General features: G+C 64.6%; 1 protein-coding gene across 1 annotated transcript; it reads right to left on the bottom strand.

Annotated features, from left to right (window-relative positions):
- Positions 1-3315: 3315 nt before the first annotated feature.
- LOC148595264 (myc-associated zinc finger protein-like) lies at positions 3316-15023 on the bottom strand (the record flags this gene model as incomplete). The annotated part of the gene is made up of 7 exons (XM_088521695.1): positions 14980-15023; positions 14662-14910; positions 14408-14615; positions 10598-11019; positions 6081-6144; positions 3850-3915; positions 3316-3417 (listed from the first exon to the last, which is right to left on the bottom strand). Coding segments are annotated over exons 1-7 (1155 nt in total), but the record flags the coding sequence as incomplete, so codon positions are not given.
- Positions 15024-16640: the final 1617 nt, after the last annotated feature.

Here is a 16640-nt window from a genome sequence, read left to right as displayed (position 1 = left end):
TTGGTCACACATTCCCCGGAGTTGACCACTGTGTCACCCGAGTGACATCCGGTGACAACAACATCCCCGAGTGACACCTGGGGACAACAACGGGTGACCCGGTGACAACATCCATGAGTGACACTCGGTGACACCGACGAGTTGGTCATCGACATCCCCGGGTGACACGGAGCTCACAGTGACATCCCCGGGTGTCACCAACGCGGTGACACCGACGTCGTCCCCGAGTGTCACCTGCCGCCCCCCCCCACCCCCCCCCCCCAGAGTCACTCGGGACGCCTGGGCCCCCCCCCCCAATTAAATGACGTCAATGACCAAATTTGGGTTCATTTAGTGCAGCCCCTCCCCCCAGCCCATATAGGGGGCGGGGCTCGTCGCCGTGGGCGGGGCGAGGTGTTGGGCAGGGGGGGGGACCTATGGGGTGACGTCATCGGGGGCAGCCTGGACGGTGAAGCCGGGGGCGGGGCCAGCCCCAAGCCCCGCCCTCCTGGGGGACCCAGCCGGGGGGCGGGGCTGCCCCTCCATGTCCCGCCCCCCTCCTGCCCCGCCCACCCCGCGCATGAGCGACCGCCCCCCCCACCACGTGACGCCGCGCACACCCCGCCCCCCCACGCAGGTCCCGCCCCCTCCTCGCGGAGGCCCCGCCCCCCCGCAGTCCCGCCCCCTCCCCAAGGTTCCCGCCCCCGCAGGCTCCGCCCCCCCGCGGGTCCCGCCCCCTCCCTCCGGTTCCCGCCCCCCCGCAGGCTCCGCCCCCCCCCCCCCGGTTCCTGCCCCCTCCTCTCGCACGGGCAGGTCCCGCCCCCCTCCCCGCACAGGCTCCGCCCCCTCCCCGCGCACGCGCAGAGGGGCGGGGCCGGGGCCGCCGCGGGTTTATTCCGTTTCCGGCCGCGCTCGGTACAACCGGGGGGGGGGGGGGGGGGGGAAGGGGGCGGAGTCACGAACACGCCGGGGGGGGGAGGGGGGCGGGGTCACCAGGGCTGCGGGGGAGGGCGGCGCCGCCCCCTCGAGCGGCAGAACCGGAACCGGAACCGGGGCCGGGGGCGCCGGGGCGGGGGGGGCGGCCGGGCAGGGCCCCCCCGATCTGTTGGGGGGGGGGGGGGCGGGGTCAGCGCGGGGGGGGGGGACACGTGACCGCGCCCCAAAGGAGCGGCCCCGCCCCCCGCAGCGGCTCCGCCCCCGCGATGGCTCCGCCCCCCACGTGATGGCTCACCCCCCAATGCAATTGGGGGGGTTCCACAAACAGCCCCCCCCAAAGGGGGGCCCAGAGGCACCAAGGGGGGGGGGTCACGTGTCACCAACCCCCCCCCAGCACCCACGGGTGCCCCCAGGTCCCCAATGTCCCCCATGTCCCCCCCATGTCCCATTGTCCCCTCAATGTCCCCATTATCCCCAATGTCCCCCATGTCCCCATTGTCCCCATTGCCCCCATCCCGCCCATTGTCCCCATTGTCCCCTCATTGTCCCCATTGTCCCCCGTTGTCCCCAATGTCCCCATTCCCCCCAACGTCCCCCATGTCCCCCATGTCCCCATTGTCCCCATGTCCCCCCGTGTCCTCATTGTCCCCATTGTCCCCATGTCCCCTCATTGTCCCCATTGTCCCCCATGTCCCCCAATGTCCCCATTCCCTTCATTGTGTCCCTTGTCCCCCATTGTCCCCACCTTTGCAGCGGTCACACCGGTGTCCTTGTCCCCCCCCGTGCACCTTCATGTGGTCCCCAATGTCCCCATGTCCCCTGTGTCCCCCATGTCCCCATTGTCCCCATTGTCCCCCATGTCCCCATGTCCCCCCGTGTCCCCAATGTCCCCATTGTCCCCATTCCCCCCAATGTCCCCATTGTCCCCATTGTCCCCATTGTCCCCATTGATCCCCCGTGTCCCCAATGTCCCCATTGTCCCCATTGTCCCCATTCCCCCCCAATGTCCCCATTGTCCCCCCATGTCCCTCATTCCCCCCATTGTCCCCATGTCCCCCTGTGTCCCCATTCCCCCCATTCCCCCCAATGTCCCCATGTCCCCATTGTCCCCATTGTCCCCTCGCACCTTTGCATCGCTCGCAGCGGTGTCCTTGTCCCCCCCGTGCACCTTCATGTGGTCCCCATGTCCCCATGTCCCCAATGTCCCCATGTCCTCTCATTGTCCCCATTGTCCCCAATGTCCCCTCATTGTCCCCATGTCCCCATTGTCCCCCTTGTCCCCAATGTCCCCATTCCCCCATCATCCCCATCGTCCCCATTGTCCCCATTGTCCCCACTCACCTTTGCAGCGCTCACATCGATGTCCTTGTCCCCCCCCGTGCACCTTCATGTGGTCCCCATGTCCCCATCATCCCCAATGTCCCTATCGTCCCCATTGTCCCCCATGTCCCCATTGTCCCCATTCCCCCCCAATGTCCCCATTGTCCCCATGTCCCCTCATTGTCCCCACACACCTTTGCAGCGGTCACAGCGGTGTCCTTGTCCCCCCCCCGTGCACCTTCATGTGGTCCCCAATGTCCCCTGTGTCCCCAATGTCCCCCATGTCCCCATTGTCCCCAATGTCCCCATTGTCCCCAATGTCCCCTCGCACCTTTGCATCGCTCGCAGCGGTGTCCTTGTCCCCCCCCGTGCACCTTCATGTGGTCCCCATGTCCCCAATGTCCCCATCATCCCCAATGTCCCCAATGTCCCCATTGTCCCCATTCCCCCCAATGTCCCCAATGTCCCCCGTGTCCTCATTGTCCCCCATGTCCCCATTGTCCCCATGTTGTCCCCACCTTTGCAGCGGTCACACCGATGTCCTTGTCCCCCCCCCGTGCACCTTCATGTGGTCCCCATGTCCCCTCATTGTCCCCATCATCCCAATGTCCCTATCGTCCCAATGTCCCTATCGTCCCCATTGTCCCCATTGTCCCCATTGTCCCCATTCCCCCCAATGTCCCCATTGTCCCCATTCCCCCCCATTCCCCCCATCATCCCCATCATCCCCATCGTCCCCATTGTCCCCAATGTCCCCAACGTCCCCTCATTGTCCCCTCGCACCTTTGCATCGCTCACATCGATGTCCTTGTCCCCCCCCGTGCACCTTCATGTGGTCCCCATGTCCCCATCTCCCCATTGTCCCCGTTGTCCCCATTCCCCCCATTCCCCCCATTGTCCCCAATGTCCCCTCATTGTCCCCATTGTCCCCTCGCACCTTTGCAGCGGTCACACCGGTGTCCTTGTCCCCCCCGTGCACCTTCATGTGGTCCCCATGTCCCCAATGTCCCCCATCTCCCCATTGTCCCCGTTGTCCCCATTGTCCCCAATGTCCCCATTGTCCCCATTGTCCCCACTCACCTTTGCATCGGTCACATCGATGTCCTTGTCCCCCCCGTGCACCTTCATGTGGTCCCCCAGGTAGGCGGCGCTCAGGAGCTTCCCGCACACGGGACAGGGGACCTTGTCCTCGTGACGGGCGGCGTGGGCGCAGGAGACGGTCACGGGTGGCGAACGCGGTCCGCGCACGTCTATGGGGACACGAGGGGACATTGGGACAATGGGGACATTGGGGACGTTGGGGACATTGGGATGTTGGGGATGTTGGGGACATTGGGGACAATGGGGACAATGAGGGGAATGGGGACATTGGGGACAATGGGGACATTGGGGACATTGGGGACAATGGGGACCTTGTCCTCGTGACGGGCGGCGTGCGCGCGGGAGACGGTCACGGGTGGCAAAGGCGGCCGCGCAGGTCTGGGGACACGAGGGGACATTGGGGACAATGGGGACAATGGGGACAATGGGGACATGGGGGACATGGGGGACAATGGGGACATTGGGGACATTGGGGACAATGGGGACGTTGGGGATGTTGGGGACATTGGGGACCTTGTCCTCGTGACGGGCGGCGTGCGCGCGGAGACGGTCACGGGTGGCAAACGCGGCCGCGCACGTCTAGGAGGGGACATTGGGGACAATGGGGGGAATGGGGACATTGGGGACGATGGGGACGATGGGGACATTGGGGACATTGGGACATTGGGACGTTGGGGACGTTGGGGACGTTGGGGACATGGGGGACAATGAGGGGAATGGGGACATTGGGGACAATAGGGACATTTGGGACATTGGGACAATGGGGACATGGGGACATGGGACAATGGGGGACAATGGGGACAATGGGGACATTGGGGACATTGGGGACATTGGGGACAATGGGGACATTGGGGACATGGGGACATGGGGACATGGGGGACATTGGGGACATGGGGACATTGGGGACATTGGGGACATGGGGACATTGGGGACATTGGGGACAATGGGGGACATGGGGGACAATGGGGGCACATGGGGGACATGGGGACATTGAGGACAATGGGGACATCGGGGACATGGGGGACATGGGGGACAATGGGGGGACAATGAGGACATGGGGACATGGGGGATATTGGGGACATGGGGGACATGGGGGACACGTGGACCGTGCAGATGTGTGGCAACATGGGGGGACATGGGGATGGGGGGACATGGGCACAGGGGGACACATTGGGGACATGGGGATGTGTTGGGGACGTTGGGGACGCGTTGGGGACACGAGGACACAATGGGGACACCGGGGACGTGTTGGGGACACATTGGGATCACAGGAACACGTTCGGGATACGTTGGGGACGCGTTGGGGACATAAGGACACATTGGGGACATGTTGGGGACATGGGGACGCATTGGGGACGTTGGGGACACATTGGAGACACATTGGGGACGCGTTGAGGGGACATTGGGGACGCGTTGGGGACATGTTGGGGACACGTGGAGGACATTGGGGACACGTTGAGGACGTTGGGGACACGGAGACGCGTTGGGGACGTTGGGGACGCGTTGGGGACACATTGGGGACATGTTGGGGACGCGTTGGGGGGACATTGGGGACACGGGGACGCGTTGGGGACCCGTTGGGGACACGGGGACACGTTGGGGACATGTTGGGGACATGGGGATGCGTGGGGACATTGGGGACGCGTTGGGGACACGTTGGGGACACGTGGAGGACATTGGGGACACGTTGAGGACGTTGGGGACATGGGGACGCGTTGGGGACGTTGGGGGGACGTTGGGGACACATTGGGGTCGCGTTGGTGACACATTGGGGACATTGGGGATGCGTTGGGGACGTTGGGGACGCGTTGGGGACACGTTGGGGACACAGGGACGCGTTGGGGACGTTGGGGACGCGTTGGGGACGCGTTGGAGGGACATTGGGGACATTGGGGACGCGTTGGGGACACGTTGGGGACACAGGGACGCGTTGGGGACATTGGGGACGCGTTGGGGGGACATTGGGGACACGGGGACGCGTTGGTGACACATTGGGGACATTGGGGACACATTGGGGTTGCGTTGGTGACACATTGGGGACATTGGGGATGCGTTGGGGACACGTTGGGGACACGTTGGGGACACGGGGACGCGTTGGGGACACGTTGGGGACGCGGGGACACGTTGGGGACACGTTGGGGACACGTGGGGGACATTGGGGATGCGTTGGGGACACGTTGGGGACACGTTGGGGACACGGGGACGCGTTGGGGACACGTTGGGGACATTGGGGACACGGGGACGCGTTGGGGACACGTTGGGGAGGCGGGGACGCGTTGGGGGGACATTGGGGACACGGGGACGCGTTGGGGACGCGTTGGGGACGTTGGGGACACATTGGGGTCGCGTTGGTGACACATTGGGGACATTGGGGATGCGTTGGGGACACGTTGGGGACGCGGGGACGCGTTGGGGACACGTTGGGGACATTGGGGACACGTTGGGGACACGGGGACACATTGGGGACGTTAGGGACGCGTTGGGGGGACATTGGGGACATTGGGGACGCGTTGAGGACACGTTGGGGACACGGGGACGCGTTGGAGACGTTGGGGACGCGCTGGGGGGACATTGGGGACACGGGGACGCGTAGGGGACACGTTGGGGACACGGGGACGCGTTGGGGACGCGTTGGGGACACAGGGACACATTGGGGACGTTGGGGACGCGTTGGGGACACGTTGGGGACATTGGGGACACGTTGGGGACGTTGGGGACGTCGGGGCCGCGCCGGTGCCACCCACCTCGCACTTGAAGGGCCGCTCAGTCGAGTGAACCTGCCGCACGTGGCTGTTGAGGTGGTCGGGGCTGCGGGGACAGGGACGCCGTGTCCCCAACGTCCCCATTGTCCCCAACGTCCCCAACGTCCCCAATGTCCCCAACGTCCCCCCCGTGTCCCCAATGTCCCCAACGTCCCCAACGTCCCCAATGTCCCCAGTGTCCCCAACGTCCCCCCCTCCGTGTCCCCAATGTCCCCAGCGTCCCCCCTTCCATGTCCCCAACGTCCCCAACGTCCCCCCCGTGTCCCCAACGTCCCCAATGTCCTCAACGTCCCCAACGTCCCCAACGTCCCCCCCGTGTCCCCAATGTCCCCAACGTCCCCAATGTCCCCAGTGTCCCCAACGTCCCCAATGTCCCCAATGTCCCCAACGTCCCCAACGTCCCCCCGTGTCCCCAACGTCCCCAATGTCCCCAATGTCCCCAATGTCCTCAACGTCCCCCCTTCCATGTCCCCAATGTCCCAAACGTCCCCAACGTCCCCAATGTCCCCAACGTCCCCCCGTGTCCCCAATGTCCCCAACGTCCCCCCCATGTCCCCAACATCCCCAATGTCCCCCCTTCCATGTCCCCAACGTCCCCAACGTCCCCAATGTCCCCAACATCCCCCCCGTGTCCCCAATGTGTCCCCAACGTCCCCAGTGTCCCCAATGTCCCCAACGTCCCCCCCGTGTCCCCAACGTCCCCAATGTCCCCAACGTCCCCAACGTACCCCCCTCCGTGTCCCCAACGTCCCCCCCCATGTCCCCAACGTCCCCAATGTCCCCAACGTCCCCAGTGTCCCCAACATCCCCAACGTCCCCCCCTCCGTGTCCCCAATGTCCCCAACGTCCCCCCTTCCATGTCCCCAATGTCCCCAACGTCCCCCCCGTGTCCCCAACGTCCCCCCCTCCGTGTCCCCAAGGTCCCCAAGGTCCCCAACGTCCCCAATGTCCCCAATGTCCCCAACATCCCCCCGTGTCCCCAATGTCCCCAACGTCCCCCCCTCCATGTCCCCAATGTCCCCAACGTCCCCAACGTCCCCAACGTCCCCCCCATGTCCCCAACGTCCCCAACGTCCCCCCCCGTGTCCCCAACGTCCCCAACGTCCCCAATGTACCCAACATGGTCTCCAATGTCCTCCCCAACATCCTCAATGTCCCCATATTGTCCCCAACGTCCCCAACGTGGTCCCCAATGTCCTCCCCAACATCCTTAATGTCCCCACAAGGTCCCCAACGTCCCCCAATGCCCCCAACATTGTCCCCAGTGTCATCCGCAATATTCTCAATGTCCCCATACTGTCCCCAATGTCCCCAATATCGTCCCCTACGTCATCCCCAACGTTCTCAATGTCCCCATGATGTCCCCAACGTCCCCCAATGTCCCCAACGTCATCCCAAACATTCTCAATGCCCCCATATTGTCCCCAACGTCCCCATGTTGTCCCCAACATTCTCAATGTCCCCATGTTGTCCCCAACGTCCCCAACATCGTCCCCAACATTGTCCCCAACATCAACGTCCCCATGTTGTCCCCATGTTGTCCCCAATGTCCCCTCACTCACCGGGAGATGCTCTTGTCACGGTGACTGCTCACGGAAGTGCCACCCCCATGTCCCCAACGTCCCCAATGTCCCCATATTGTCCCCAACGTCCCCTCACTCACCAGAAGCTCTTGTCGGAATGGCTGCACAGAGAGGTGCCACCCCAACACCCCCATGTCCCAATGTCCCCAATGTCCCCAAGGTGTCCCCAAGGTGTCCCCAATGTCACTCACCGCGAGAAGCTCTTCCCGCAGTGGTTACACACGTAGGGTTTGTATACGTGATGTCCCCAAGATGTCCCCAATGTCCCCAATGTCCCCAAGGTGTCCCCAAGGTGTCCCCAATGTCCCCAATGTCCCCAATGTCACTCACCGCGAGAAGCTCTTCCCGCAGTGGTTACACACGTAGGGCTTCCGCACGTGGTGTCCCCAAGGTGTCCCCAAGGTGTCCCCAATGTCCCCAAGGTGTCCCCAAGGTGTCCCCAAGGTGTCCCCAATGTCCCCAATGTCCCCAAGGTGTCACTCACCGCGAGAAGCTCTTCCCACAATGGCTGCACACGTAGGGTTTCCGCACGTGGTGTCCCCAAGGTGTCCCCAATGATGTCCCCAAGGTGTCCCCAATGATGTCCCCAAGGTGTCACTCACCGCGAGAAGCTCTTCCCTCAATGGCTGCACACGTAGGGCTTGTGCACGTGGTGTCCCCAATGTCCCCAAGGTGTCCCCAAGGTGTCCCCAATGTCCCCAACGTGTCCCCAATGATGTCCCCAAGGTCCCCAAGGTGTCCCCAATGATGTCCCCAATGTCACTCACCGCGAGAAGCTCTTCCCGCAGTGGTTACACACGTAGGGTTTCCGCACGTGGTGTCCCCAAGGTGTCCCCAAGGTGTCCCCAATGATGTCCCCAAGGTGTCCCCAATGTCCCCAATGATGTCCCCAATGTCCCCAATGTCACTCACCGCGAGAAGCTCTTCCCGCAGTGGTTACACACGTACGGCTTCCGCATGTGGGGTCCCCAATGATGTCCCCAAGGTGTCCCCAATGTCCCCAATGTCCCCAATGATGTCCCCAATGATGTCCCCAATGTCCCCAAGGTGTCCCCAATGATGTCCCCAAGGTGTCCCCAATGTCCCCAAAGTGTCCCCAAAGTGTCCCCAATGATGTCCCCAATGTCCCCAATGTCACTCACCGCGAGAAGCTCTTCCCGCAGTGGTTACACACGTAGGGCTTGTGCACGTGGTGTCCCCAAGGTGTCCCCAATGTGTCCCCAATGTCCCCAACGTGTCCCCAATGTCCCCAATATCCCCAAGGTGTCCCCAATGATGTCCCCAATGATGTCCCCAACGTCACTCACCGCGAGAAGCTCTTCCCGCAGTGGTTACACACGTAGGGCTTGTGCACGTGGTGTCCCCAATGATGTCCCCAAGGTGTCCCCAATGACCCCAAGGTGTCCCCAAGGTGTCCCCAATGATGTCCCCAAGGTGTCCCCAATGTCCCCAAGGTGTCCCCAATGTCCCCAATGTCCCCAAGGTGTTCCCAATGTCCCCAATGGTGTCACTCACCGCGAGAAGCTCTTCCCGCAGTGGTTACACACGTAGCGTTTCCGCACGTGGTGTCCCCAATGATGTCCCCAATGTCCCCAATGATGTCCCCAAGGTGTCCCCAAGGTGTCACTCACCGCGAGAAGCTCTTCCCGCAGTGGTTACACACGTAGGGCTTCCGCACGTGGTGTCCCCAAGGTGTCCCGAATGTCCCCAAGGTGTCCCCAAGGTCCCCAATGTCCCCAATGTCCCCAATGATGTCCCCAAGGTGTCCCCAAAGTGTCCCCAATGATGTCCCCAATGTCCCCCATGTCCCCAAGGTGTCCCCAATGTCCCCAATGTCACTCACCGCGAGAAGCTCTTCCCGCAGTGGTTACACACGTAGGGCTTGTGCACGTGGTGTCCCCAAGGTGTCCCCAATGTCCCCAATGATGTCCCCAAGGTGTCCCCAATGTCCCCAATGTACCCAAGGTGTCCCCAATGTCCCCAAGGTGTCACTCACCGCGAGAAGCTCTTCCCGCAGTGGTTACACACGTACGGCTTCCGCACGTGGTGTCCCCAAGGTGTCCCCAATGTCCCCAAGGTGTCCCCAAGGTCCCCAAGGTGTCCCCAATGTCCCCAATGTCCCCAATGTCACTCACTGCGAGAAGCTCTTCCCACAATGGCTGCACACGTAGGGCTTGTGCACGTGGTGTCCCCAATGTGTCCCCAAGGTGTCCCCAATGTCCCCAATGTCACTCACCGCGAGAAGCTCTTCCCGCAGTGGTTACACACGTAGGGTTTGTGCATGTGGTGTCCCCAAGGTGTCCCCAATGATGTCCCCAAGGTGTCCCCAATGTCCCCAAGGTGTCCCCAATGTCCCCAACGTCCCCAATGTCACTCACCGCGAGAAGCTCTTCCCGCAGTGGTTACACATGTAGGGCTTGTGCACGTGGTGTCCCCGATGTCCCCAATGATGTCCCCAAGGTGTCCCCAAGGTGTCCCCAATGTCGTCCCCAATGTCCCCAAGGTGTCTCCAATGTCCCAAATGATGTCCCCAATGTCACTCACCGCGAGCAGCTCTTCCCGCAGTGGTTACACACGTAGGGCTTGTGCACGTGGTGTCCCCAAGGTGTCCCCAATGTCCCCAAGGTGTCCCCAATGTCCCCAATGTCCCCAAGGTGTCCCCAAGGTGTCCCCAGGGTGTCCCCAATGTCCCCAACGTGTCCCCAACGTGTCCCCAAGGTGTCCCCAATGTCCCCAATGATGTCCCCAAGGTGTCCCCAAGGTGTCCCCAATGTCCCCAATGTCACTCACCGCGAGAAGCTCTTCCCGCAGTGGTTACACACGTACGGCTTCTGCACGTGGTGTCCCCAAGGTGTCCCCAATGTCCCCAATGATGTCCCCAAGGTGTCCCCAAGGTGTCCCCAAGGTGTCACTCACCGCGAGAAGCTCTTCCCGCAGTGGTTACACACATACGGCTTCCGCACGGCGCCGTCGTGCGACCGCACGTGGTAGCTCATGCGGTCCTTGCGCTTGAACCGCTGCTGACACACGGGACAGGCGAACGGCTTCTCGTCCGAGTGTGACAGCTGGTGCCGCTTCAGGTGGTACACGTCCCGGAACGCCTTCCCGCACGCGTCGCACGCGTGCGCCTTGCGCGGCCGCCTGTTGTCACCCCCGCCGGGTGTTGTCACCCCCGCCGCGGTCCCCAGCCCCAGCAGGGACAGCGGGACCATGGTGGGCGCCCGGGGGGGCCGGGTGCCCCCGTGGGTGCCCTGGTGACGCCGCAGGTTGTAGCCGTTCTTGAACTCCTTGGCGCACAACGCGCACACGTAGGGCCCTTTGCTCTTGCCCTTCTTCGCCTGTTGCGGCGGCTCCGGTTGTTGTTGCGGTTGTTGTTGCGGTTGTTGTTGTTGTTGGGGGGTCGGCGGCGCCTTGGGGACGTCGGCGGCCCCCGCGGGGGGGGCGGGGGCGGCCGGGGGGGCCTCCGGGAGCACCGGGAGCAGCTCGACCTGAAGGGGGTCCGGGGGGGGCGGCGGGGGGGCGGCCTGCGGGGACAGGGGACGGTGGGGACGTTGGGGACGTGGGGGGGACACGGGGACATTGGGGACATATGGGGGACATGGGGACACGGGGGGGACATTGGGGACATGGGGGGGACACGGGGACATTGGGGACGTGGGGGCAACATTGGGGACATGGGGACATGGGGGGGACGTTGGGGACATGGGGGGGACACAGGGACACAGAGGGGACATTGGGGACATGGGGACACGGGGGGGACATGGGGACAGGGAGGGGACATTGGGGACGTGGAGGGGACATGGGGACATATGGGGGACATTGGGGACACGGGGACATGGGGGCAACATTGGGGACATGGGGACAGGGAGGGGACATTGGGGACATGGGGGGGACATTGGGGACATGGGGACATTGGGGACGTGGGGGGGACATGGGGACATATGGGGGACATTGGGGACACGGGGACATGGGGGCAACATTGGGGACATGGGGACAGGGAGGGGACGTTGGGGACATGGGGACACAGGGGGGAGACATTGGGGACATGGAGGGGACGTTGGGGACATTGGGGACGTGGGGGGGACACGGGGACATGGGGACATATGGGGGAGACATTGGGGACATGGGGGGGACATTGGGGGGACACGGGGACATGGGGACAGGGAGAGAACATTGGGGACATGGGGGGACACGGGGACATGGGGGGGACACAGGGGGGACATGGGGACACATGGGGACACATGGGGGGGACAAGAAGGGGACATGGGGGGACACGGGGACATGGGGACAGGGAGGGGACGTTGGGGACATGGGGACACAGGGGGGACACAGGGGGGACATGGTGACACGGGGACGTGAGGACATGGGGGGAGATGAGCAGGACACAGAGGGGACATGGGGACACATGGGGACATGAGGGGGACAGGGGGGGACACAGGGGGGACACGGGGGGGACATGGGGGACACGGGGACAGAAGGGACAGCAGGGAGAGGGGGACATGGGGACAGCGGGAACACGGTGACAACAGCAGGGACAGCGGGGGTGACAATGGGGACAGTGGGGGACACAATGGGGGGGGGACAGGGGTCACGACAAGGGACATGGGGAGGTCACAACAGGGGACATCGGGGCGGGGGGGGGTTTGGGGGGAGGGTCCCAATGGGGACATTGGGGGGTGTCACCAAGGGGGACATTTGGGGGGGGGGGTCCCAAGGGGTGTCACCGTGGGGGGGGGGGGGGAGGGGCTGGCAGGGGGTGTCACCAAGGGGGGTCCCCACGGGTGTCCCCATGGGGGGGGGGTCCCCCCATTATGGGTGTCCCCAGGGGGGTGTCCCCATGGATGTCCCTATGGGGGTGTCCCCTTGAGCGTGTCCCCATGGGGGTGTCCCCATGGGGGTGTCATTGTGGGGGGGTGTCCCCAAACATGTCCCCGTGGGGGTGTCCCCGTGGGAGGGGGTGTCCCCGTGGGGGGGGGGGGGGTGTCCCCGCTGTCCCCGCGGGTCACTAAGGCCGCGCGGGGGCCGCCCCTCCCCCACCAGGCCCCACGCGTGTCTCTGCGGGGGGGGAGGGGGGGACACGGCGACATCACCCGTGACAACGGGGGGGGAGGGGGGGACACGGGGACACCGCGACACCCCCCCCCCCCCCGCGCGCCGCGGCGGCCCCTCCCTTTTCCCGCGGGAGCCGCGAGGGGCGGGGCCAGCGCTGCCCCCCCACCCCCCCCGCTCCGTTTCCCGCCAACCCCCCCGGGGCGGGGCGGGAAGTGGGGGGAGGGGGGGGACCTGGAAGATGAAGCTGCTCCAGCTGCCCGGGTCCATGGCGGCGGGGGGGGGGGGGGCACGGGGGGGGGGGACACGATTTTGGGGTGGTTTCAACGGGGGGGGGGCAGGGAGGGAGGGGGGGGGCCGAGCGAGGAGGCGGCAGCGGCGCGAGGGGCGGCGGCGGCGCGCGCGCTGATTGGCCCCCGGGGCGCGCGCGCGCGCGCCCCCGCCGCGGCGCGCGCGCGGGAAAAAGAGCGCGCGCGCGCGCGCCCCGTGGGGGGGGGGGGAGCGACGCCGCGCGCTGATTGGGCCGCGCCGCGCGCGGCCTCCCCCGCCCCCCCCACCCCGCCGCGCGCTGATTGGCCGCCGCGCGGAGGGGGCGGGGACGGGGGGAGGCGCGCGCTGATTGGCTGCGGCGCCCGGCGCGCGCGGGGAACGGTTCCCCCCCCCGCGCGCAAAATGGCGGCGCCGCCAACTCTGACCCCCCCCGGGGCGGGGCGGAGTGACGTCGGGGGGCGGGGCCTGCGAGGGGCGGGGCCTGCGGGGGGCGGGGCGGGCCCCCCGCGTCGCCGCCCCTCGGTAACGACCCCCCCCGGCGGGGCCGGAAAAACAACCGTTTCTGGGTGTTTTTTGCCCCGCTTTTTCCCGCCCCAGCCCTTCCGGGAGTCGCTCTTGCCTCTTGTCGCCGTTTCCGGTCGCGGCGGAGCCTCCCGGGCACCGGCGGCTTCGCGCTCCGGCGGCGGCCGCCATGGCCGCTGTTGCCAGGCAGACTTCGCGCCGCGCCGCGCGCTGATTGGCTGCGGCCGGGGCGAGGCGCGAAGAGGCCGCCGCGCATGCGCCGTGTCCTCGGCCGCCGTTGCCAGGCAGACTTCGCGCCGCGCGCTGATTGGCTGCGCGGCCGCCGGCGCCGCCGCTCATTGGGCCCTCCCGCGCGTTGGCCCCGCCCCGCGGCGCTTCCCGCCTTTTCGTGTGGCGGAGGCGAGCGACGCGGCGGCCATTTTGTGGTGTGAGGGCTCCCGTTCCCTTATCCGGGCGTTTTCCCCCCGTTATCCCGGCGTTTTTCCCCCCGTTATCCCGGCATTTCCCCCTCTGTTATCCCAGCATTTCCCCCTCTGTTATCCCGGCGTTTCCCCCCCATTATCCCGTGGTTCCCGCCGATGAATCAGCCCGGGGTGCTGAGCGAGAGATGCTTTAATGGGGGGGTGGGATAACGGGATGGGGGGGGCGTCATTCCCGGTTCCCATCATTCCCGTTACTCCTGTCATGCCCAGTTTCTGTCATTCCCATCATTCCTGGTTCCCATTATTCCCAGCATTCTGGGCTCCCCTTATTCCCATCATTCTTAGTTCCCATTATTCCCCTTATTCCCATAATTCCCAGTTTGCGTCATTCCCGTTATTCCCATCATTCCCGTTATTCCTGTCGGATCAGCCGCCGCTCCGGCCCCGTTCCCTCCAGGAGCGCTTCCTGTTCCCGGTTCCCGTCATTCCCGTCGTCATTCCCGTCGTTATTCCCGTGGTTATTCCCGTCATTCCCGTCGTTATTCCCATCGTTATTCCCATTATTCTCGTGGTTATTCCCGTCATTCCCGTCGTTATTCCCGTCGTTATTCCCATCGTTATTCCCATCGTTATTCCCGTGGTTATTCCCGTCGGAGCAGCCGTCGCAGCAGCTCCGCGCGGATCAGCCGCCGCTCCGGCCCCGTTCCCGCCAGGAGCGCTCCCTGTTCCCGGTTCCCATCATTCCCGTCATTCCCATCGTTATTCCCGTCGTCATTCCCATCGTTATTCCCGTCATTCCCATCGTTATTCCTGTTGTTATTCCCATCGTTATTCCTGTCATTCCCATCGTTATTCCCGTGGTTATTCCCATGGTTATTCCCGTCATTCCCATCGTTATTCCCGTTATTCCAGTCATTCCCGTCGTTATTCCCGTCGTTATTCCCGTCGGAGCAGCCGTCGGCGCAGCTCCGCGCGGATCAGCCGCCGCTCCGGCCCCGTTCCCGCCAGGAGCGCTCCCTGTTCCCGGTTCCCGGCATTCCCGTTATTCCCGTCGTTATTCCCGTCGTCATTCCCGTCATTCCGTGGTTATTCCCATGGTTATTCCCGTCATTCCCGTCGTTATTCCCGTCATTCCCATGGTTATTCCCGTCGGAGCAGCCGTCGCAGCAGCTCCGCGCGGATCAGCCGCCGCTCCGGCCCCGTCCCGCCAGGAGCGCTCCCTGTTCCCGGTTCCCAGCATTCCCGTCGTCATTCCCGTCGTTATTCCCGTGGTTATTCCCGTCATTCCCGTGGTTATTCCCGTGGTTATTCCCGTCATTCCCGTGGTTATTCCTGTCATTCCCGTGGTTATTCCCATGGTTATTCCCGTCGCAGCAGCCGTCGCAGCAGCTCCGCGCGGATCAGCCGCCGCTCCGGCCCCGTTCCCGCCAGGAGCGCTCCCTGTTCCCGGGCTCTCCGGATCAGGTAGGGCAGAACCTCCTCGGGAAGGCCCAGGGGGGCCGACTTGTACACGGAGAAACCGGCCTGGCCTGCGGGAACGGGAATGGGAATGGGAATGGGAATGGGGATGGGAACATGGAGATGGGGACATGGGGATGGGGATGGGGACACGGGAATGGGAACATGGAGATGGGGACATGGGAATGGGGACATTGGGATGGGGACACGGGGATGGAATGGGGACAGGGACATGGGGATGGGAATGGGGATGGGGATGGGGAGACGGGGATGGGAATGGGGACATGGACATGGGGATGGGAATGGAAATGGGAATGGGGACGGGAATGGGGATGGGGATGGGGATGGGAATGGGAACATGGAGATGGGGACATGGGGATGGGGACATTGGGATGGGGATGGAATGGGGATGGGAGTGGGGATGGGAATGGGAACAGGAATGGGGATGGGAATGGGGATGGAATGGGAGAACGGGAATGGGGATGGGAATGGGGATGGGGATGGGAATGGGGACGGGAACAGGGACATGGGGATGGGGACATGGGGATGGGAGCGGTGACTTGGACCCGGAGGAGCCGGCCTGGCCTGTGGGAATGGGAATGGGAATGGGGATGGAGGGACGGGAATGGGAATGGGGGGACGGGAACAGGGACATGCGGACGGGGACATGGAATGGGGACGGGAGCGGTAACTTGGACATGGAGAAGCCGGCCTGGCCTGCGGGAACAGGAAAGGGGCTGCGGGATTGGGAATGGGGCTGCGGGGATGGGGGCAGGAGTGGGAACAGGGACATGGGGACACAGGGATGGGGACAGGAGATGGGGACATGGGGATGGGGATGGGGATGGGAGGGGTGACTTGGACCCGGAGGAGCCGGCCTGGCCTGTGGGAACGGGAATGGGAATGGGGATGGGGATGGGAATGGGGATGGGGGGACGGGGACGGGGATGGGGACATGGGGACAGGGATGGGACCGCAGGGACATGGGGACGGGAATGGGGCTGTGAGGACATGGGGACGGGGACACGGGGACATGGTGACGCAGTGACATGGTGCCGGTGACACAGTGACACAGGGACACGGTGACGCGGTGACGCAGTGACACGCGGTGACACGGTGACACAGGGACACGGTGACGCAGTGACGCAGGGACACGCGGTGACGCGGTGACACAGTGACACGGTGACACGCGGTGACGCGGTGACGCGGTGACTCACTGAGCGCCAGCGAGAGGGCGT

This window comes from Tinamus guttatus, unplaced genomic scaffold (genome assembly GCF_059628265.1).
Source record: "Tinamus guttatus ecotype Peru unplaced genomic scaffold, ASM5962826v1 Tinamus_guttatus_pri_ptg000127l, whole genome shotgun sequence".
Lineage (NCBI taxonomy): Eukaryota > Metazoa > Chordata > Aves > Tinamiformes > Tinamidae > Tinamus > Tinamus guttatus.
This window is presented reverse-complemented; position numbering and strand designations above follow the sequence as displayed.